The following is a 22,264-nucleotide window of genomic DNA, read 5'->3' as shown; positions in this document are numbered from 1 at the left end:
GCTTAAGTCGGATTGGTATGAGTTGAGAGTAATAAATGTGTGTCAAATGTAAAGGAATGAGACTATTACCCTTTTATAGATTTTCTGTGTGGTCTCCTTCTTTTACACGATGTGGGACTAATGGGGTTTGTGGTATTCCATCAGGAATGTTAGGCCGTTATCAAAGTAAACCTTATTTAGGTTATTGAAAAGCGGCAAATATTTAGATATTTACAAGGCATCAAGGATCACATGCTCACATTTAGGGGATCAAATCACTTAAAAGTGATTGGATATTCGAATTCAGATTATGCTTGTTATGTAAACACCAAAAGTCTACATTTGGATATTTGTTCCAATTAGAAGGATAAACAATTTTATGAAAAAGTGGAAAACAACATGTCATTGCTACGTTCACTATGGCAAAATTTGTGGAATGTTTTGAGACTGTAGTTGTGGTTGCATAACTTTATCTCAAGGTTAGGTATTGTCTACAGTATAGAAAGATGACTGAGAATGTCTTGTGATAATTCACAGTTGTCTTCTTTGCAAGGAGCGATAAATATTTTAATGGTGCTAAGCATATAATATACTCCCTCCGTCCACAATTGATAGGCTGATTTGGTTTTCACACATATTAAGAAATTTGGTTAATTTAGTTGAAAATATACTGATTGTCCATAATGTCCTTACTAAATTGGTGGTTTGAAATTAATAGCATTGTTTTATTCCAATTGAAAGTCAATTTTGAAAAAACGAAAATAAACAACTCCACTAATATGAGTCTTAATTGGTCCTAGAATTCTTAATTAATGCTTTTACTGATGACAGCTCTATTTTTCATGATAAAAATCCGTTGAATTGCCTAAACCATTGATGACAATGTTATCTTCAAGATTATTATTTGCTGCTATAATTAATATGTGTACCAGTTTTAATCAAAATGACTAAATGATAAAGGATATTTTAGACAATTATTTAGATAATCAATTTCTATAAAAGAAAATCAGCCTATAATTTGGGACAACTAAAAAAAGAAATCAGCCTATCAATTGCGGACGGAGGGAGTATCAGTTAAAAAAGAGTTGCGAAAATATAGAGTGTCATTTGAGCATAAATGTACTTACCTAATCATAGCGGATATGTTAACCAGAGGCCAAATAGGCGTTCAACGACCATTCACTTCATGTCATTTATCCTTTTATTATTGGTTGTTCTGATGGTGGCTTTACACTAGCTTCATTTCAATTATCCTTTTATCATAGAGTGCTTTTGGGAAACTTTTATTTTTACTTTGCCAGTTGCACTGTATCCACAATAACGAAGAAAGTTGACCACTTTACCTCTACAACAAAAGGTTATAAATCAAAATATTGGCCGAGGAGAATTTAGAGTTACAACTAGTTTGCATGTTGTTCAGTAAAAAATTCTTTTCTATGCATATTTGTTTTATATGCACACAACTATCATTTACTTTTTAAGTTGGCCTACTCTTTCTCTTTTAATATTATGCAGAAAGTACAACCACCCTTAAAAAGTGATCTTATTTAAGGTTAAATTATTTCTTCAGCATCTTTCCTTTTTATTGTCTTTACATCTTAGTCTTTACTCATGTATTTAACTTTCCTACACGTTTAACTTGTGGTAGTCTAAGCCTACACTTAATAAAAGACGTCTCGGCAAAAACTATTAGAAGTTTCTTTTTATATCTGCCTTTTCATTTGTTTCAACTTTTAAGTTGTGTTTTTTTTCATTGCTTTCTCTTCCAATGTTCAATGGTCTTCTATTTTCTCATTTTTTTCTAGATGAATGCCATTATAATTCCAAAAAATGTCATCCTCGCACAAATTCTAAATCAGTTAGGATAACCTTGAAAACAAAAGAAACTAATGTCTACCAAAAGCAGTTTTAATGTTCGAGTATAATACTGGAAGTGATGGTAGATTAACCTGGGAACTAATGGGACATAGCTCTAGAAGCGTTGAGCACGCTAAAGACTTAAATGCACATCTTGTTGATATGCATAGCTGAAAGTTAAGTACAAAAGAAATAAAAAAAAGGAGTTCAAAAGCATAGCAAAGCCCAATTAACAATTATGAATGTCGCAGAACACACAATTATAAGAAGAAAAATGTTTGACGACATGTACCCGAAGAGTGGGATTTTTTGTACGACTCATAGAATTTCAACTTTACTTAAAATATATTTAGTTGACCTCCTGTTAGTTATGATAGTTTTTTCTCATTTTATATAAATATAAATTCTTAGGAAAGTATTTGGTAGTATTTTCATTGGTGTTGATGTGTTCTCTCAACTTGCTTTCTATTGCTGATTGCATGGCTTCAACTATTAATTATTACACTTCTACCAGTGCAACCCCCATTGTTGCTATCTTCGATTGTCTTCTTCTTGTAAACCCTAGTAGGGTTTCTACCGATTCCTTTTCTTTGTTTCGGTGGTTGACCGCTTCTTCATCTGTTCCTTGTTTGCTCGCATCCTTGTCTTATCCTGTAGGTCTCGTGCCTTCGTCACCGGTGATTCCTCCCTCTCTCACCTCCTCTTCTTGGGTTCCTTCTATTTTTTTACTGGTGTTCCGGATCTTAGCGTGCTGGTGGCTTCCTCGATTATCGTAGTTATGTCTGATTGAAATTGCCTTAACACACCACTTCTTGCGGAGTTGAGCAAGAGCTACCTTCTTAGTAGGGTTTAGGTGTTCCAAATTCTTGGAAGTGGATAGGTGATGACCTTTCCGTTGATGGCAGGGCCATCAGAGTGAAGGGCTGTCGTTGGATGTTTCCTGGACATCCCGGTTCAGCGGACCTTTCTCTTTGGTTATGAGGTTTGATGGGTTTTTTGATTTCCGTTCTCTTGGGATGCAATCACTAGATTTTATCGAAAATAGAGTTTCCACAGACGGCGCCAAATGATGGATGCAGAGAGACAAAAGAAATATGGTTCTTGACGGATCCATACACGGGTTATGGACAAGCTGAATCTTCAAGAAAACGACAAGAGGGGAACTTTGAGTTTTGGATCCCAAGTTCACTCCGTTATTTAAGCTAGTAGGATATTGAATGAAGGTAGTAAATGTATGTGAAAACGCAAATGAGTGAAACATTTACCTTTTCATAGTTTTCCACATGGCCTTCCTTTCTTTTGTGATGTGAGACTTTTAGGTTTTGTAGTGTCCCATCAATAAATAAATGGTTCATAATTCTACATGCCGAGATAGGTTCACATAAGTATTTCTCAAATTGAACCGGTGCTCTACTAACATTGTCTCTTAATTAATTTAAATATTAATTTGACTGTCAAAACTAAAAAAATTAAAATCCATCAAATGTCAGGTAAAAAAATGCGGGTTAAAAATTATTAATTTGCACGAATGATATGACGCAACCGTTGCATTGTATAATTATTCATCTTAAATAAATTCCACATGAGAAAATCAATTAATTGTCACTAACGTAAAACTAATTGCAACTCAGAACATGTAATTAATCTAACAACAATTCAAAAAGTATATCCCTACTCCGTTAACTCACAATTTTTCTTTGGTTCAAATGAAAATAAATTTAGAAGCAGCTCATGGTTTCCACGGCGGCGGAGGTGATTGGTCAAATGCATACAACGGCGGAATTGCAGAAAACATGGTGTTTTTATCAATTTTAGAACTCTTTCCACCTGTCAAAGCTACAAGTGCAGTAATAACACCTGCATTTCCAACGATGGTAGGCTCTGTGTAATTATAATTATAACGAATATCCTGAAACTCATCCTCTCTACCCGGACCAGCAACCATGGCGCCGATTATAATATTCGGGTCGGACCTTCCACTGCCCTGCCATTTCCATCCCTCTTTACACCCATACCTGACCTTATTGTTCGGAATTGAAGCACCCCGATGATGAACTCGCCGGGGAAAATTCTTTCCATATCCAACAATGTAGCTCATATTAAGAGGATTTTTACCTAGAATATAATCAATTTGGCTCACTGCAAAATCGCGTAAAGCTTGATTCGGGTAAAATTTGGGTCCGCATCGCCAACCTGGTACCAAATTAGCTTCAAGATAGTCACTGTAAAGAATAGCCATGAAAGCTGCATTAGCCGCATACTGAAGTGGCCGCGGCCGCGCGTGGTTTAGTTGGATTAATCCGCCTTTAGTTCTATTGAAATTGGAAAAATCCGGCAGGTAAGAGCACATTATACCGTCGACTTGGTTTTGAAATGCATGTAAAGTTTCTTCAAACGGGTAACCATAGCCCAAGAAAATTCTCATACGGGTTAGAAGCAACTCCGCACCGGAATGTTTATTGTTCCAACTGAGTACACCGCGATTCGGACCACCTGAGAAACCGTGGTCTTTTCCGGCAAGGTTAGTGGAGGTGGCGAGTTGAAGATAAGTTAAATTTCCGGTTGCGATATACAGCCACGCGCCACCCCAAACAAATTCATCCCAGAAGCCACTGGAATTATAGTTTTTGGATGAAGGGTCTGGATTTCCTGAATATTTCTCATTTTGACCTTTAGTAGCGAACATGAATAATTTCTCAGCACTATAAACGAGTTTTCCTGAATAATCTTGGCTATCTTTAAATACAATGGACGCAGCGGCTAATGCAGCCGCTGTTTCAGCTGCCACGGCGGGGCAGTTATCACACCAAGTAGCGCGGCGGGGGTAGTTAACATCGGCGTCGATATCCTCCGGTCTCATCCAGCAATATTGATCATGGTCTCCGCCAACTTGTGTAGCGATACTGTGGATTGTTTTATTAGTGGATTTGAAGGTTTTGAGAAGATAATCAGTTCCCCATTTGATGATGTCTTTGACATGATCGAGCTCTCCAATGGCTTCGTATTTTGAACTGTACTCGATTACACTCCAACTTAAAAGTGTCATGGCGAAGGATGTAGGGAGGGTGTACTTGATAGCGTTACCGGCGTCGTAGTAGCCGCCGGGAATTTCATCTTTCAGGCAGGAGTCTCCTCTCCATGAAATGTTATTTTGCTTGGGAAGTTTTCCTGCTGCATGCATGAATTTAGCACTCAATTAGTTGAAGTTAGGAAGAACGATTGACATGTGGAGATTCTTAATACTATACTACTACTACTACTACTACTATTAATCAGTATTTCAATTAAGAACAAAAGGTCAACGCGCCCCCTGAACTTGTAACTCGGGATCATTTAACCCAATTTAGACTTGTTTGAGCAACTAACCCCAAAACTCTTCATTTTTGGGTCAAATTACCCCATAATTTACGTTTTTATTGCAAAAAATATTTTTACGATAATTTTATCGTAACAATTAGTGAACTTTCTAATTCTTTTTTCGCATCCCACACCTTCAATTTGTATTTTACGCGTTTTAAAAATATATTTTGGGGCAATTTGACCCAGAAATGAAAAGTTTTGGGGTTAGTTGCTCAAACAAGTTAAAATTGGGTTAAATGACCCCGTGTTACAAGTTCAGGGGGCGCATTGACCCTTTTTTCTTTCAATTAATATTAATTACAGAAATAAATACTAGAACAACATTCATGAATCGTAAATCTCTCACAAATTAGTCTATGTACAGTCTTTGCTTTGACCTCTTTCGTTGATTACTGATGGATACGAAGGAAATGGTAGACTTACATAGCATTATCCAATTGGTTATTCCTTAATTATTTTCAAGGAAAACGAAGGAAATGGTAGACTTACATAGATCATTGAATTAATTCAAAGTAGATGGTAGATATACATTCATTGAATTGATAAATTATCTAAAAAATTCATACCTAAGGCTAAATTCTATCTATTCATTATTCATAAACTCGATCAAATTAAAATACTAATAAAATATTTACTAATTTTTTATTTTCTGACAGTCTATAATTACATATAAATCAAATTTAGATAAAAACTTTCAGAATTATACATTGTCATATTTTTAATTTTCAGTAAATCCGCACTTTACTAGAATAAGAGAAATATTGGAGTAATTAATTCCAAAAGTAATGGAATCCACGGAATTTGTAGTAATTACTTGGTTCATGAATTTTTTTATCAACATACTCACTAATTTATCTAATTAAACTGATATTATAAAGCAATCTTAGATAAATTAGGAGTAATAAATTAAATTCATGAAAGTTTATTTCGACCATGCAGAATGCAGAAGAGAAATAAAATAAATTAGAAAGCGTACATCTCTGAGCATTGAAGAACAAAAGCACTTGGTGAAGTGCAATAGTGTAGTTGTCAGGGCCAGGAGCCAGATGCTTTCGGCGACCATTTTTGGTAGCGACGACGACAATAAGCGCAACAAATCCAGAGACTACCACCCCAACCAAGAGAGTCCTAACCATCATGCAATTCACATAACTCACCCTCTTTTTTCTCCTCTCAGTTTCTCTGTCAGGTCTCAACAGCCAACTCTGCTTTACCTGCTCCTCCGATTGCCCCCGATACGCTGCCCTGTCATACTCTATCTCGCGCTCGTCGTCGTCCGATGGAGTTTTCGGGTTAACTTCAAAAGTACCGCCCCATATGTTTCTGTCTAACATTTTTGTTTTCAAAGAGTCTGTGTGATTTGGTGCTTAATTATATGTAAACCTCTCTGTATGTGCAATGAATGGTAGATTTTGTGTTAATGGAATGAACAAAGAAAGTGATATATATTCTGAGAATTATATACCTTGTATAGAGGATTGTTATTAATAATGACCCGCTAATTAATTAATGATTATCTTTGTATGATATGTATCAGTCAAGTTTTTATAGAAAAAATGATGACTCGTGACACAGCTATCCACGCAGGGTGACCAGTTGGCTTCCCTAATAAGTAAAACTAAGATTGTAAATTTTTTCCAGTCTGATTAAAGATTGAAGAGCGGGTGAACAAAATGCACCATGTAATTAATATACATACACTAAGATCAAATGTATCAATTGTTTGTACAATTTTTTTAAAAACTTCGTCGAGAAATACATAGTTTTTTATATGGAATATCAATTATTATATTCAACTCTAATTTCTTTCCTATTGTTCACTTTCTATTTTGAGGTAACTAATTCTATATACTTTCATGAATTTACAAACACAAAGTTGTATTTGTCGATGTTCTTGTTAATTTTAAAATGGAGGAATAATAAATTTGAAATTTTAGTTTATATATTCTTAAGCTCTGTTAATAATTAGTAACTAAATCCAGTATCATGTATTTAATCAATCGGATTGTTTTTTTTTTTTTTAAACATAGGTAAAATTTCGACTAATAGAATATCAATTGTTAAATATTAGTTGCAGGCAGAATTTATATCCATAACTTCATAATACATTTAGAAACATCTTAAGTTAACCATCAACACTATTTGCATTATATTGAATTTTTTTGGCAATTGAATTTTCTAATGTACAAAAATAAATCACATCACATTAAATTAAAAAGTATACAACTGAGTTGACAAGACCAAGATACTGAAAAGAAACAGTGATAACCGCCTGCTTTCTGTTTTGAATTTTGATCAACCTACAAAACAAAACGATGACTTCTCAGATCACAGTCACAAAAGACGATGAAGAGCAACGGCTACACCTGCTCCACCACCAACAAGAAGAAATCGTACCTTCATCCGACGAACCGCCTCCACCACCACCTAATCAACGGCTCATATCTCTCGACGTCTTCCGTGGACTCACCGTCGCGGTACTCTTCAAACCGCTTTTTCCATTTGTATTATATTCTTTATGTTTAGTGTGATATGCTTTCATTGACTTCTTTTTACAGCTGATGATTTTAGTTGATGATGCCGGAGGAGCTTTCCCGTCTATTAATCATTCTCCGTGGTTCGGTGTGACTCTAGCAGATTTTGTTATGCCATTTTTTCTCTTTAGTGTTGGTGTTTCTATCGGTTTAGTCTTCAAGGTAATAATAGAGATTAATTCAATTTTAATTCAGTGCACAAGCACTACTTTTATGTTTGCTTGTATTTAACTCATAAATTTATTTGTAAGAATGAAGAGTCTCAATTGCCATTTTTTAGGGCTTCATTTGGTAATCTAGAAATTTTAAGTAGTTAGTAAAAATTATGATGAAATCTGTTAATTGTCATTGATCATGAAATGTGTCATTGTGCAGAAAATATCTAGCAAATCAGTTGCGACAAAGAAAGTCCTGCAGCGGACAGCTAAGTTATTTCTTCTGGGCGTGTTATTGCAAGGTAGAGTGCTTTTTTCTATATGGTATGGAATGATTTACTACCGTTGCAAGTTAGTTTTTTAGTCTTCTTTTAAAGAAAAAAGAATACAGCATTGATAATTAATTTATCAGGTTGTAAGATTGAAATGCAAGTATTTAACAAGTAGTTACATTATTTTGTGTGCTTTTTGCATGCCTGCTTCTTTTAATTAGGATTAGGAGAATTAATATTTATTCTCGCAGTTTATTGACATTGTGCTGATAAAGTACACTCGTTTTTATTCTTGGAATTTACTTAGGTGGGTATTTCCATGGGCGTGGCCACTTAACCTATGGGGTTGATGTGACCAAGATACGTTGGCTAGGCGTACTGCAGGTGAAGTTCTTAAACAGTCATATTAAGTCTGGAATTCTTATTTATAGTTATTCTTGTGTAACCATTGGTCTGATATGAAATACCCTGGTTCGGATTCTGTTGCGCTGAATTTCTTATGCTATTAGACTCTTAATTCTTGGACAAGTGAAGTCATTAGTACATGGTCAAAAAATTCTGAAAGTGAAATTATATGTATGATCCTTTATGTTAGCTAAGCTAATTAGTTGAATAATCTATAATTTGCAGAGGATATCAATTGGGTATCTGCTTGCTTCATTGTCGGAGATCTGGCTTGTGAATCATATGACAGTTGACTCACTTTTGACTTTTGTGAAGAAATACTATGTTCAGTGGTTAGTTCTGTTACTAAGAATTTAAACCATCGGTTAGACTCTTACCGTCTTGCTATTCATATGCAAAGCAGACTCTGGCATCAGATTGAGACCAGAATTTTGAATGTCTTTTATGTTCAAGGTGTTCTTTTCTGTAAAACATGCTGTTTGCATCAGATTTATTATGTATTTATTGCTCTAAAGAAGAGTATAAAGCCATTGCTTTTTACGAAGGAACCAGATCACAGTGCCTTTCTTTTAATTTTATTCAGTAAGTTTGTTTATGATCGCATAAATTCTATGATAGGTAACTCAAGTCTATGTTTATCTTAATCATTCATTCATATCAATAACAAAACAGAAAATAGCTAACTTTTTGTGTGAATTGTTATTGACATCCTTGTTTGAATTGTAATCAACACTCTAAAGTTGAGCATTTGCTTTATTGTAGGATACTTTCTTTGATGTTATGTTCCTTATACATGGGCTTGTTGTATTTCCTTTTTGTTCCAAGCTGGGAATTTGAAGCTGCGAGCATGAATTTGTTTGCTTATGGATCTGCTACTCAAACTGTGAGTTGAACCATATAATCTTGCATTTAAGAAAAAAAATTCCATCGAATCTTACATCCACATTATTCGTCATGAAAAGTTGGACAGCCGTTAGTACTAGTAGAACGGATGAAAATTGTTTTTTTGAAATCTGCTTTACTTTTTCACTTCAAAATACTTTTTGCTGTTGTAAAGATTTTTTTCCATATCATCTCTCTGTATCTATGCACTTTCGTGCTCTTTCTTCTGGAATTAATTTGGACTGACGTACCTGTTTTCTAGGTCACTTGTGGGGTCAGAGGAAGTCTTGAACCTCCTTGTAATGCAGTCAGCTTGATTGATAGATTTTTTCTTGGCGAACATCATCTATATCAACGTCCTGTGTATAGAAGAACAAAGGTGATTCCCTGATTCTCTGGCTTCACTTTAAATCCTGTAACAAGATTTTTAACTTGAATTGATCTCCAGCAATGTAGTGTTAATTCTCCGGATTATGGACCTCTGCCGCCAAATTCACCTCCATGGTGCCTTGCTCCATTTGATCCTGAGGGTGTCTTAAGGTTAGTTTTTCCTTTCTCCTCCTTCTTGATCACTGTTATTTATTACTGTCAGACTTAATTTTCAAGTTTATAAGTTGAGAAGGAATCTGGAAATGAATTTTCTGAATAATAAACATTTGTTTTTTTAAGCTCATGGATTAATTCCCTAATAATAGTTGCACAAATGTAAAAGGTTTATCTTTATAACTTCAAAATGTGTGATTAGGCAATGTTGGAGAATCAAAAAATATCTGATCAATCTTTGCATAAGATTATTTGCTCAAATGCCAAGTCGTTAACATTCTTTTTATCAGATAACGAACTTTTACTATCAGTTAATTTTTGTGTACTCTCGGTATTTGTAAATGATAACTGAATTTTTTCGCCGAACAAAAATTTTCAGTTCCTTGATGGCTGCTGTAACATGTTTTTTGGGGTTGCATTTTGGGCATATACTTGTTCATTTTAAGGTATGAAATCTGTGTTGTGAACAGACGTGCTTTTGCGAAGTAACTTGTACTGTTTAATCTTGTGGAAGCTAATTGATCCAATGGATTTAGTTGATAATAAGTTCTGTATTTGTTTACCACAGGACCAAATGCAGAGGGTGCTTTTGTGGTCGATTTCTTCTTTCACTTTGCTGCTTACTGGATATCTGATAGAACTGCTAGGTATTTACATATTAGATTAATCTATTGCAAATTGGCTAATCCTTGAGAAGATCGGTTTGCATTCGTGAATGACGTCTGTGAAAATTGCAGGAATTCCTTTTTCCAAACCACTGTATACATTGAGCTATATGTGCGTCACGGCGGGAGTATCAGGATTGCTTTTAACCATTATGCTTTATGCAGTGAGTTTTTTTATTATACCTGCCATGTGTATAGTCAAATTTTAGAAAATAATGAGAACCGGATATTGTAAACCAATTTTCTGGTGTTGCCGTTATGTCTTATGTCAGAATTTGTATAATGTCCATGCAATCTGCTGTACAGGTTTCTCCAAAGTGAGTTATATAATTTTGCACCAAATTATGTAGCCAGACTCATAATAGCCATTCTTACGCTTATCAATATATATGAATGCTTGCGATTTATGGTAGTGGTTATGACATTTTGAGGCTATAGAGGAAATTCTTGCTCCATGTTTAAAATAAATTTTGAAAGTCACCTTGTGTTATGGACTGCTAGTATTAATTGGAGAAATTGCATTCAACCATATTTGGTGCAGGTTGATGTGAAGCATATTAGAAAGCCAATGGTGATATTCCAGTGGATGGGAATGAATGCACTTATTATATATGCTTTGGCAGCCTGTGACATTTTCCCCGCGGCCCTGCAAGGTTTCTATTGGCGTTCACCTGATAACAACCTGGTAAATTCTTTATCACCTCTGTTTACCACCATTTCAACTTTAAAGCGTCTTAACTAAGTGATTTATGGTGGAAAACATCTTCGACATAGTTTGCACCAATCAACCGTAGCTGCAACATACCAAAAAAATTATACAATGCGTTTTACAGTTTCATATTATATTAGGCTGACTTGACCAAAAATGACTTCCAGGTTGATCGAACAGAATCTTTGTTGCGGGTCATACTCCACTCCGAAAAATGGGGCACTCTAGCCTTCGTGATTCTGCAAATCGTATTTTGGGGCGCTGTTGCTGGTTTCTTACACATGAAAGGCATATATGTAAGACTGTAAAAGCCATTTACATTGTGTTTATAGTGAATAGCAAGCTTTTGGCATAGCAATGTTTTAGGTCATTGTGTACAAATTTTACACCTCACCACCTGCTAATATTCATTTTTTTTACATATATATAAAAGAACTACCGCCTTCAAAAAAAAAAATGAACTGCCATATTGCAGCATTGAAATTATACCGTGTCCCTCAACCACCAGTCTGAAATGGACTAGGGGGATTGTTCCTCTGGAAAACCGCCATGTTAAGTTATTAGCTAGTTTAGAAATTGTGTGATTGGCTGTGGTCAAAACTCTCTTTAATACTATGAGTTTATATTAATCTCCTGATTTATGGCCCTCTTCCTGATAATTACTGCTATCAAAAGTAGGTTGGAGTTCACAAGCATAAGGCTATTATCAACATAGTTTTCTACTCAGCCTATAGGAGCATCCCACAGTACTACTGTATGTAAATGGTTACTTTTTAATTAAATTTCACAGGTTCATTAATTACTCCGGGGGATAAAAAGGTGAATGAATCATCATATTACTACTAAACAGATAAAAAGCAAAAGAAAAAGATATAAGCATCCAAAGCCTCAGCATTAGCCACTAAACTGAGCCTCGTTGGCTAGTTCTTGTCTTTGATAAAAGCTAAACACAGAAAATGACTAAAGGGTATGTAAATTAAAGGTTTTTGCTTTAGTATATTTGGTTTCTTCCATTTAACTTCATGTTTGATTAAAGATTTTAGCAGGGAATTAGTTCCCTTTTGGTTAAAAACACTATAACCTTAGCTTCAGATTCTTCCTCTTATGTGAACATGAAAAAGATGACCGTGTCTTTTACAAGGCTTACTTAAGGGGTCATGCTGTGTGTGCCCTCTTCTAAAAGAAGTTGCTACATTCTAGAGAAATGGCAAGTGAGAAAGGTGATGTTGAGTTGTCAGAACCCCGCAACAATAGCAAGCGAGAAACATGTACGGAATCGTCAATGTCTAACTGCAAGGGATGGATCGCTCCCCGTTTTGGAAGAGCAGTTGCATACAGGGCTCTGTATCGTTCATGCAGCAGCCATGCTGGAAGTAGAAAGGTAAGAAACGACACAATGAGAACATCACCGAGTAGGCTAAGCAAGGTTACTTTGGCTGTTGATGAGCAAAATTAGTGAAAGATTGCTCCAAATCCAATCTACTTTGTTATTAATTAAGATCTGTTTAGTGTTAAACATTGTATAATTCATATGATATTTTGTTATACATGTATCATCTTAGGTGCTTTTGGTTCAAAGTGGAAATGAGACATTCTATTCTCACATGTTTAATGAGAATCTAATAAACTCTAAATGGGCTAGCTTAAGTGGTAAGAACGCCCACCTAAGACCAGGAGGTCCTGGGTTTGAGTCGCCTCAGGAATAGGGGTGAAATCCTTAATCCTCATAGAATAGGGAAAAATAAAATAGACACTGGAATTAGACACCTATGCATTGTGGGATGTCTAATAAATTAAACCGTCTAGTACATACTAGACAGTTTATTGTGGCCATTCTTTTATAGTATATATTTTTTAATGTTAAACCATGTTCTACATTGTGATCACAACTATACAATCCAGCAAATTGTACTGCATTGTTTATCCACCACACGGCAATAAGAGATGTGAAGGGATTTAATTTCTTATTTCTACTACACATTTTTAGAAGGAAATTTGGCAAACGAAAAAAAATTGATACATAAGGAGAAAAAAAATGAGAGGTCCTATAATTTGGTAGGTTGTAAAGTATTTTCTATTAGAAACTGATTTTCAAATTTTAAGTGCAGCAGTCACTTGACTGCTGTATAACATTCGATATTTTTACTTTTTCTTAATTTAAAATATAAACATTTAGAATTAGATGAGGCCACGTGTTAGATAAATTACTGATATAACTTATAAAGATTTTTCCTTAGATAAAATGATTCAAATGACACATCAGTTCAATTTGTTGAAAAGATGATTGGAATTACTAAAATACCTTGCAAAAAGAACTACATGATACACTTAAAATAAAGTTAAACTACAAGATGATATAAGATACAATTGTTAAAATTCAGGAATATTTGGATAATTAAGGCAAATAGGTGATTCCAAGAGAAGGAAGAGAATTCCAACTTGGAGAAACATTATATGGTGATGGTGGGAAGTGCAATAATTTGGCAGTGTTTTTTCTTGGGAGCTATAGGAGTTGTGTTTTGCGCCTCCTTGTTATCGGGTATAATAATTGCTGTTCTCCTTCTGGTAACGGAGATTCTGGCCGTCATTTTCTACCAGGAGAAATTTTCAGCAAAAAAAGGCGTTGCACTTGCGCTTTCTGCTTAGGGTTTTGTTTCTTATGTCTACGGTGAGATCAAAGGCAAAAAAAAAAACAATCTTGCTTCACAAACTGAAATGGCTCTATCTCCTAAGCTGAAAACAGCAAATGTCTGAAGACATACAGATTCCTAATTTCTCTGTTGAAAAGTTGGAATTTGGACAAAATTAAAATTAATAGCTATGTAAAATTTATAGTTCCAATCTTTGATTTATGTGATCAAATAATAGTTTATATCTGGGCAATTTACGTCCAAATAAACATTGTTTATGAGCTTGTATGCACCAACCTGCTGCCGACGAAGGGAATAGGTTAGTAAGCACCGATGTATATGATTCTGGTATGTACACTACAAAGAGCCTGACAGTCTGCCTTATGGTTGTGGTGATCCGACTTCGGATAATTATTGTATTTCCTCCTTAGAAACGATTTGTATGAACTGTCAAATCTCTTTCGCAGTTATATTGCATGCCTGTCCATACCAATATGAAAATTATTTTACTATCTGACACATTTCATTGCTATAATTATGCATCCAACTTGAAATGAATGGACGCAATAAATAGATAAAATCTGCGGTCCATACATTTAATATGAAAATTAGTTCAACTCTCAAGTTTCAACTAGAAGACTTCAGCACAAGGAAAAGAAGACAAAGTTGATACCTTTTAACTGTAACTGTAGTATGTAAAGGATGAAATCCAGTTTGAATGAAGATGGCACCCCACATAGTTCCACAAAATGACCTCTGGAGTCAGCATTCATCCCATGATTTTGTGAAGAAACAGCAGAGTTATGATAACTACAGAAAATTCAACCATAAACGCAGGGCCCGTCACATGTTCAATAAGACGCTGCCACCTGTAAGTTCAACCAGTAGATAGCTGCTGATAAAGCCTGTTATCCATTTCAGGATCTTCATTATCGTCAGAAGAAAAAATTACGTAGGAGCCAATGATACATGCAGTCGATATTTGAACATGCATCATGTTTAATTTTAAAGTCTCCCATGAAATTTGATATAGCGCCTGTAAAACCTTCATTGGAAAGGTCACAAATATGCCAACTAAATACTACTGTCAAATAACCAGTTGGCCCAAAAGCTCAAGCAATAGTTTTATCATCCTAATAACTACAAAGCATTTAAAAGTGTTCACATTAATAAAGACCATTTAAAGATGCAAACCAAAAATTAATTTATTGGTTTAACAACTAATGGTTAATGTACTCAGATCTCATACAGACTTCGAGTAACTTGTACTTTTTCACAAATGGCACAGCACTCAGCATATGTACCTATCTTAAGCAATTTTAAGATATCTATAGATGGCTCATCAAAGAAAATGACATTATGGCTGACAGTTTATGGAATTCAAACCTAAGGCTATCCACGGAATCCTAAAAATGAGCAAACAAGAAGCATCATGCAATAAACAAAACAATTTAAGGATATCCAAATGGCACATCACTCAGCATATGTACAATCTATCTAGGCAATTTAAAAATATCCATGGATAGTTCATTAACAAAACAACACTATTGCTAGAAGTTTTGGAATTAAAACCAAGGGAAAAGCTCAGAATCCTGAAAAAAAGCAAACAAGAAGCATCAGGCAATAACGAAACACTGACCAGTTCTCTTCAGTGGAGGTACCATTTTCATTGTTTATCTCCTCCTGGGCAAATTCTTCTAAAATGGCACGTTGCCGTTCATTTAATGCACTAAAATAAGTATAGAACACAATGAAATCAGAACATAAGCCAACACATTACAATGCATATTCAAGTTATTTGTAAAATAAATAAAAAAAATCATGAAAATATCAGAAGCAACAAGATACTCTAGATTCCAAATTCCAACACCAATTTATTTGTGATGCTGCCCCATGCCCTAAGCTAAACATTCTGTGTTACTCTTGCTAAGCACTACTTTGTGTCAGAATTAGTGCCGTGGCTACTTTGTATAAATCATAGAGCATATCTCATATTTTAGAACAGCTGAAATTGGAAACTAACTTTAGCATAACCGTACCATTTGGATATCAAAATACAGATCATATTTTCACATGAAAGAGACAACGATATAACATATCCCCATAGAGAACAAAGAAGTGAAAATAAGAGCTTACATGGGGAAATTAATGCGAAATCGCACAAATTGGTCACCATGGTCTACAAGAAAACCAGGCTTTGGTATCCCTACAGAAGCTTAAAAATGTAAGACTATTTTCGAGAGATATTAAAGTAGATTCCAAAGTCTAGAGAGGAATTTACCTTTGCCTCTTAGTACCAGAAGTTGTCCAGGCTGAACCCCCTTCGGTATCTAAAAGCGCATATACAATAATACATAATGTCAAGTTGGCTGTCGAAAGAACAAAAAAGTGCTGGAATTGTAGAAACAACTAGACCACATGTTAAAATTATAGGGAAGGGATCAATTAAGGGGTTAACATATTTGATGCGGCAACCATGTTTTAAACTTTTCAAGCTCGTCGTCAATTAATATTACTCTGTCTACATCCTTGCCTTTTGAGATTTTGCCACAAAAGCAGGCAAATCATGTTATTTTCAGCAAAATGCCTATTCTCAAGCAATACTTTTGGCATTATTCGCAAAAAGCTCAAAACCTTCATTTTGCCCATCTAAATTTGATCCACAAACAACAAAAAATCACGTCGAAGCCATACATATTAACCCCCCTAACCTTTCATATTTAGTTTTATATCTAACAAGCATCCTTGCAATACTAGCAATAATAGTTACCAAATTTTAGTCGGAGCAGACACCTCAAGGAACACACAGGCAAAATATTTTCCTTCAATAATCATTGAGGGAAACAAATAAAGCATTTGCAGGAGAATAGTTATCACCTTTACTGGGAACATTCCGGACAAAGTTGGAACATCAACCTTACCACCAAGGATGGCCTGTAAGAGAAAACGGAAAGACCTCTAATTATTTACAAAAATAGTTAAAATCTGAAGAGAAAATTTCCTAACTATGTCATGGAATTCTGTATTAGTAATAAGAATGTCCTTAAATGAAAAATGTAGCATGTCAATTGGTCAAGAGGCATTGAATAGGCAAGCAACTATCATACAATTCTTCTAGTCCCCTTACTTCACCCACATGTTAAATACTAGTCATTGACTCATTAATCACCGTTAAGATAATAAACCTATTGTTGAAGCCTCACCCAAAAGCTTGAGCTTTTGGGTGAATTGGTTATTTGACATGGTATCAGAGCCTCTATGACCAAAAGGTCTAGAGTTTGATCCTTAGCAACCTCGTTTGATTAATTAATAAAGAAATTAATTTGAGCACAAGAACCAGTGTGCTTGTTTGTTCACTCTTCAAGCCCAGTAAGCATGAAGCGTGTGGGGTGTGTGTTAAGATAATAAAACTATTGTTGAAGCCTCGCCCAAGCTTTTGGGTGAATTGGTTATTTGACAACCATGAAAACCAGTTAAGCTTAGACAGGATAAAAATATACCATATGCGGATTATTTTAGATTTCAGATTCATATGCCTCATTTTAATGCCTTGTGGACACATACGCTCTATGAAGAAACGAAAAAATTCCGATAGAAAGATTCGCTAAACCAGCGAGGCAAAAGGGAATTGTGTAAACAAGGATGATGCACTTTCATGTTAATTGCAGCTGGATATACCTTATCAATTGAATTCATTTTGACATATAATTTCTATTCGCACCTGCGTAAAACTAATATTTGCATCCACATAGACATCTGCCCCATCCCTAGAAAAGATTGGATCATCAGCAACCTGCAGTATTAAAAAATGATAAAAATAAAAGAGTTCAATTGAAGTTTGAGAATGGAAAACACTGAAAACATAACTAACACTCTAAGTGGCTTCTTTAGAGTGCATAACACAAAGAATATATAAAAGTTCCATATGCCTTAAGAATGCAAGAGCATTACAAGGAAAATCAGGAAGCATACCGCTGTACTTTGCATTAAAATTATGCAGATTTTAATATTAAAATGCAGTTTCAAAAACATTTCCTACTCGGCCAAACCCATCTTAAGGCCATATACTTTCAAATTTTATTTATTTGGTCATTTTTCAAACTTTTGTCTTTATCTATTCCATGTACTTAATTTATTTTGAATAGGTCATGTTTTGGACTGAGAAGGAGTGTGCATTAGACTCACCGCGGAACACACGTGAGACCAAATTTAAATGTTCACCTAACTCGACATGTTAGCAAAATGAACCCCATCATCAAATTTGGAGAGCGACCAGATAAATAAAAATCTAAAAATACAGCGACCTATTGAATAAAATGACCTTGAAGAAGGGAACAAATTTTTTTTTTAAAGTATAGGGTTAATTTGTTATTTCCATTGAAATTGTTAACCACTTAACTACGACTGAGTAACATGCTCACGACTTCCGTCCATAAAAGGACTCATTAGATAGAAAAAGAATAGGATAGGCCTATAGGGATCTGTTATATAATAAACTTTGGAGAGGGATAATATAAACAAAATTTTGTAAGTACATGGGCCTTTTGATGGTTTAAACCATCCTATCAAAGAGATCACAGGCAAACAAAACTTTCTCAAGTCAAATAGCTCATGACAGACATACAGATAATCCGAAAGAAGGAAACTCGAGGGCTGTAAAACTATGGTAAACCCTCTTTTATACAAAGGAGAAAATATTATATGATGCCAAGTACCTTAAGATTGATGAATAAGTTTCCAGGTTGACGTCCTCGGCCACCAAAGTTACCACCTCCTGGCACACGGATTGTATCTCCAGAATTGACACCTGACCCATTAATTAAAAAACAATGATAAGAAATGAAATTTATATGAGGCTCAATAACAGCAACATGCACAGTACATTTTAATCATAAAAGATAAAGACATCTAACATGCAAAAAATAAAAATAAAAAGTACGAACCATCCATGTCTCTTCTTAGTCACACTATACAGCACTTTGAAGGTGAATTAAACTTTCAATTGGACTGCATGTCGAAATGTGTCTTCCATTTTAAATGTCTAGGACGCTCAACAGATAGAAACTTTCTGTTATTTCCGATATAGAAACCAAAGTCTATCCTAGTCAGGATGTTATGTCTGATAAAAGAATAAAAAAATTGTAGTGTATTTAAAAACAGAGCATTCTCTGTAGGATCATATAAGGAAAATATCATTTCCCATAATTAATTATTAGGGCATCCCGAGCATAACCTTCCAAAATAATTCTAAAAAATCCAGGCAGTTGTTTCATTATGCCTCGTGCGTTCTCCACAGAATTCTATTTGGCCAACTATTATGATAAGAATTCTATAATTTTCATGAGTAAGTCCATGAAGTTATTTAAATTGACTTCCTTTACATTGGAAAAGTGCCAAATTTGAACCCAAAATTTGGTTTAGCACACCTCTGTTTCATCCAAAAAACTATAAAAACCAACCTGCTGGTACAGCAACTTTAACTTCTTTAACACCATCAACCACTCCTGATCCTCTACATGACATGCAGCTTTCCTGTACGAAATGTTTCTAACCATGAATAGTGTTTTTATGGCAGAATTAAAACTTTTCTCCAGAGTTCACATCTAACCTCAATGATTCGGCCAGACCCTTTACAAGTGCTACATGTTGATGTAAATGGAGGAATTGTGACCTGTACAAAGATTTAGTATGTTAACATAAAGAACAAAATCAGAAAGAAGAAACTATCCTTTAAAACAAAGTGAACCGTCCATGATGATTATAATACAAAATCAGAATTTCAAGAAACTTACTTTTCCTATGCCTCTGCAAGTTGAGCATACTCTTGTTTTGGCACCGCTAGGAAAACCACGGCCATCTGCATTCAGTGATATGCCAGGGACTTAAGAAAAATAATAAATTACTAAAGATAACTAAGAGCAAAGCATCGTTCCACTTAAATGTGGCTGTTTCCATTTCTTTGTATTTTGGTAGTCTACCAAGAGAAGCTTTTCTAGTGATCTTTTCAAGAAAAAATACCAAACCCAATCTTTCAGATCACAAGTTGGTCTAATATTAATCACATGGCATTCACAACCATCCAAAATTTACCTAATGTTAGATTCTAAACTACTAAGATCTAATTGTTTTCAATAGCTATAACTGATCAAAAATTTCTTATACAAATTGGAAAAGAAATACATGGGCGTCATAAAAGAATTATTCAGGGCAAGAGTGTTTTCTATAATGCAATATATGCTAACCAAATATCATATAGTCCCACTTACAACATTCAAGTCTAGACAAATAGTAAACAGCATTGCGCAGAAAATAGACACGGATTCATTAACTGCACTTTTGGTAAGAGAACTTTTGAGAAGCAAGCAAGAAAATGCAAGAAATTTACTCACCACACGAGTAACACGGAATAAATGAATTGACAGACAAGTGTTTAGTGCACCCTGTTGCAGCTTCAATAAAAGAGAGCACCAGCTCCACCTATATATCAATGCTTAATAAATAGGTGTCAGTATGTTATAAGCATTGGGGATGAAAAGACAACCAAGTCACCTGTATGTCAGGTGCCCCCTGATCGGCATCTTCAAAGATCTGCAAAGAAAGAAATGACTTGTAGTTTTAGGATCCAACATGTCAGAAAAAAAAAATGTGACAAGATGACGGATATAAATATGTCACATATATTACCTCTGAGAAAATTTTATGGAATGAATCAGAGAAATTAGTTTGGTAGGAATATGAAAACCCCCTTCCATTACCAGCACCATGTCTAAACCTTGCAGCATTTTCAAAACCATGTCCAAACCAATCGGCATAGTCTGCAGAATCCGCACCATGTCCTTCTTTCTCTGAGCTGCTGGAATGCCTCTTAATTACAGATAAGGATATAAAGAGAAAATAAAATTAGTTTAAAAGCATTTTTCACAAACATGTTCATTAAGAACCTAAATGCTCAGTTTTGCAATCATGGAAAACAAACACGATAGAAACATTAGAAACTATACATAGAGCAGAAGGCAAAAACAAAGAAAGTTCTCACCACCATGTCGTATTGTGTCCTCTTCTCAGAATCATTCAGCGTCTGAGTTACGGGGGAAATAATGAACGTCAGTATCATATACAGCTAAAAATAAGAATTTAGGCATATATCATAAGAAGTACACTATAGAATTGCACAAAAGCACCAAATAAACAAAAAGAGCATGTACAACGTAGAAATGAGATGACATCGACCTCATAGGCTTCTCTTATCTCTTGAAATTTCCTTTTCGCAGAAGGATTATTCTTATTTGTATCAGGGTGGTATTTCTTAGCAAGCTGCATCACATATACAAAAAGAGGCAGGATCAGCATCGCATTTGTTTTCAGAAAAACGATCATAACACAGCTAAATACCGCAAATGAAACATATTTTCTTGTCAATGCAATTAATCGAATGTAAAAAGAGAAGAACTCACAGAGTGAAAAGCCTTTTTAATATCATCCTGGCTAGCATTTTCGGAAACTCCGAGTATTTCGTAGTAACTCGGTTCCTTCGCATTACAATTTCCTACAAATATTTTTGAAAAATAATTAAACAACAAAATATCAGTCAATATAAATCCTAATATAGGTATTATAGAAATACCTGTGGCATGAATATATCTGCACTTCAACAGCTGCTCTTTAGCTGTCTCTAAACCATTATTTTGACCAATAGCAACACGTGTACGCTGTAATGTAGATATTTCCCGGCGGAAATCTGTGCCGTTGATCGCCGATGATAGAAACTGCCGCCGGCACTGCGCAGGACATATGGCCAAATGAATTATTAGTATCTAAATTAAAATTTAGTAAAGACTATGATATTTAAAGCTTTAACTCAAAATTGAGGTGAGCGGCTTACTAATGTTGCTAGCCATTCGTATTTTTTCATTCTAAAATCAAATTGATAAAAGTAATAATCGTTATGTAAGAATTTCAAGATTTTTCCGCGCACATTCTCTGTCGCGCATTTCTACAAACGCATTGCGTGCGAAGGGTTTAGTTACACTTGATATTTGACTAAATACGTAGGGGTGTAAATAAACCGAGCCGAGCCGAGTTTCGGAGTGTTCATGTTCGGCTCGTTAAATGAACTAGGTGTTCATGTTCGGTTCATGTTCAGTCGAGCTTTGAACTGATTGTTCATGTTCGGTTCGTTTACATTTTATAGTGTTCATGTTCGGTTCATGTTCAGCTCGTGTTCGTTCGTTTAGCCGCTAAACGAACAAGTTCGCGAACGAGCTCACGAACAA

At 35.0% G+C, this 22,264-nt stretch overlaps 3 protein-coding genes across 8 annotated transcripts; 1 reads left to right on the top strand and 2 right to left on the bottom strand.

Annotated features, from left to right (window-relative positions):
- Window positions 1-3,565: 3,565 nt before the first annotated feature.
- Window positions 3,566-6,530, bottom strand: LOC126654129 (endoglucanase 9-like). The gene is made up of 2 exons (XM_050348194.1): window positions 6,173-6,530; window positions 3,566-5,007 (listed from the first exon to the last, which is right to left on the bottom strand). The coding sequence occupies exons 1-2, from the start codon at window positions 6,528-6,530 to the stop codon at window positions 3,566-3,568; spliced, it is 1,800 nt and encodes a 599-aa protein (XP_050204151.1).
- Window positions 6,531-7,383: 853 nt separating this feature from the next.
- LOC126653968 (uncharacterized) lies at window positions 7,384-12,966 on the top strand. 4 transcript variants are annotated; one of them, XR_007632379.1, is made up of 16 exons: window positions 7,384-7,673; window positions 7,755-7,892; window positions 8,106-8,187; window positions 8,465-8,541; window positions 8,788-8,894; window positions 9,325-9,445; window positions 9,707-9,823; window positions 9,893-9,984; window positions 10,367-10,433; window positions 10,556-10,634; window positions 10,725-10,816; window positions 11,194-11,337; window positions 11,529-11,657; window positions 12,040-12,115; window positions 12,212-12,328; window positions 12,483-12,966. XR_007632379.1 is itself a non-coding variant. In XM_050347975.1 (15 exons), exons 1-15 carry the CDS (start codon window positions 7,512-7,514, stop codon window positions 12,235-12,237), a joined length of 1,509 nt encoding a protein of 502 aa, XP_050203932.1. In that variant the 5' UTR covers window positions 7,384-7,511; the 3' UTR covers window positions 12,238-12,966. The 4 variants fall into 4 exon arrangements, 3 of the variants coding, with proteins under 3 accessions (XP_050203932.1, XP_050203934.1, XP_050203935.1); XM_050347975.1 differs by having other exon boundaries at window positions 12,212-12,966; XM_050347977.2 differs by lacking the exon at window positions 12,040-12,115 and having other exon boundaries at window positions 7,386-7,673; window positions 12,152-12,966.
- Window positions 12,967-14,063: 1,097 nt separating this feature from the next.
- On the bottom strand, window positions 14,064-22,056 carry LOC126686601 (chaperone protein dnaJ 1, mitochondrial-like). Of its 3 annotated transcripts, none has more exons than XM_050380732.2 (19): window positions 21,874-22,056; window positions 21,616-21,769; window positions 21,446-21,537; window positions 21,222-21,305; window positions 21,031-21,069; window positions 20,676-20,855; window positions 20,541-20,579; window positions 20,381-20,468; window positions 19,784-19,848; window positions 19,600-19,662; window positions 19,451-19,523; window positions 18,707-18,798; window positions 17,713-17,784; window positions 16,869-16,925; window positions 16,273-16,321; window positions 16,128-16,197; window positions 15,631-15,720; window positions 14,665-14,860; window positions 14,064-14,471 (listed from the first exon to the last, which is right to left on the bottom strand). In XM_050380732.2, the coding sequence occupies exons 1-18, from the start codon at window positions 21,901-21,903 to the stop codon at window positions 14,761-14,763; spliced, it is 1,437 nt and encodes a 478-aa protein (XP_050236689.1). In that variant the 5' UTR covers window positions 21,904-22,056; the 3' UTR covers window positions 14,064-14,471; window positions 14,665-14,760. The 3 variants fall into 3 exon arrangements, with proteins under 3 accessions (XP_050236689.1, XP_050236688.1, XP_050236691.1); XM_050380731.2 differs by having other exon boundaries at window positions 21,028-21,069; window positions 21,874-22,055; XM_050380734.2 differs by lacking the exon at window positions 14,064-14,471 and having other exon boundaries at window positions 14,720-14,896; window positions 21,028-21,069; window positions 21,874-22,055.
- Window positions 22,057-22,264: the final 208 nt, after the last annotated feature.

The sequence above is a fragment of the Mercurialis annua genome, linkage group LG6, assembly GCF_937616625.2.
Source record: "Mercurialis annua linkage group LG6, ddMerAnnu1.2, whole genome shotgun sequence".
Lineage (NCBI taxonomy): Eukaryota > Viridiplantae > Streptophyta > Magnoliopsida > Malpighiales > Euphorbiaceae > Mercurialis > Mercurialis annua.
The sequence above is the reverse complement of the archived record's forward strand: the minus strand, read 5'-3'. Positions and strand labels throughout refer to the sequence as shown.

Excerpts from the sequence above, each read along its gene's own strand:
- LOC126686601 (XM_050380731.2), bottom strand. The coding sequence starts at position 21,903 with ATGAAAAAATACGAATGGCTAGCAACATTA. Across the intron at positions 21,070-21,221 it reads AGATAAGAGAAGCCTATGAG|ACGCTGAATGATTCTGAGAA; the intron begins GTCGATGTCATC and ends CCCGTAACTCAG. Across the intron at positions 16,322-16,868 it reads CCGGAATGTTCCCAGTAAAG|ATACCGAAGGGGGTTCAGCC; the intron begins GTGATAACTATT and ends ATGCGCTTTTAG.
- LOC126653968 (XM_050347975.1), top strand. The coding sequence starts at position 7,512 with ATGACTTCTCAGATCACAGTCACAAAAGACGATGAAGAGCAACGGCTA. Across the intron at positions 10,434-10,555 it reads ATATACTTGTTCATTTTAAG|GACCAAATGCAGAGGGTGCT; the intron begins GTATGAAATCTG and ends TGTTTACCACAG. Across the intron at positions 10,635-10,724 it reads ATATCTGATAGAACTGCTAG|GAATTCCTTTTTCCAAACCA; the intron begins GTATTTACATAT and ends TGAAAATTGCAG.
- LOC126654129 (XM_050348194.1), bottom strand. The coding sequence starts at position 6,530 with ATGTTAGACAGAAACATATGGGGCGGTACTTTTGAAGTTAACCCGAAA. Across the intron at positions 5,008-6,172 it reads GTTCTTCAATGCTCAGAGAT|CAGGAAAACTTCCCAAGCAA; the intron begins GTACGCTTTCTA and ends TCATGCATGCAG.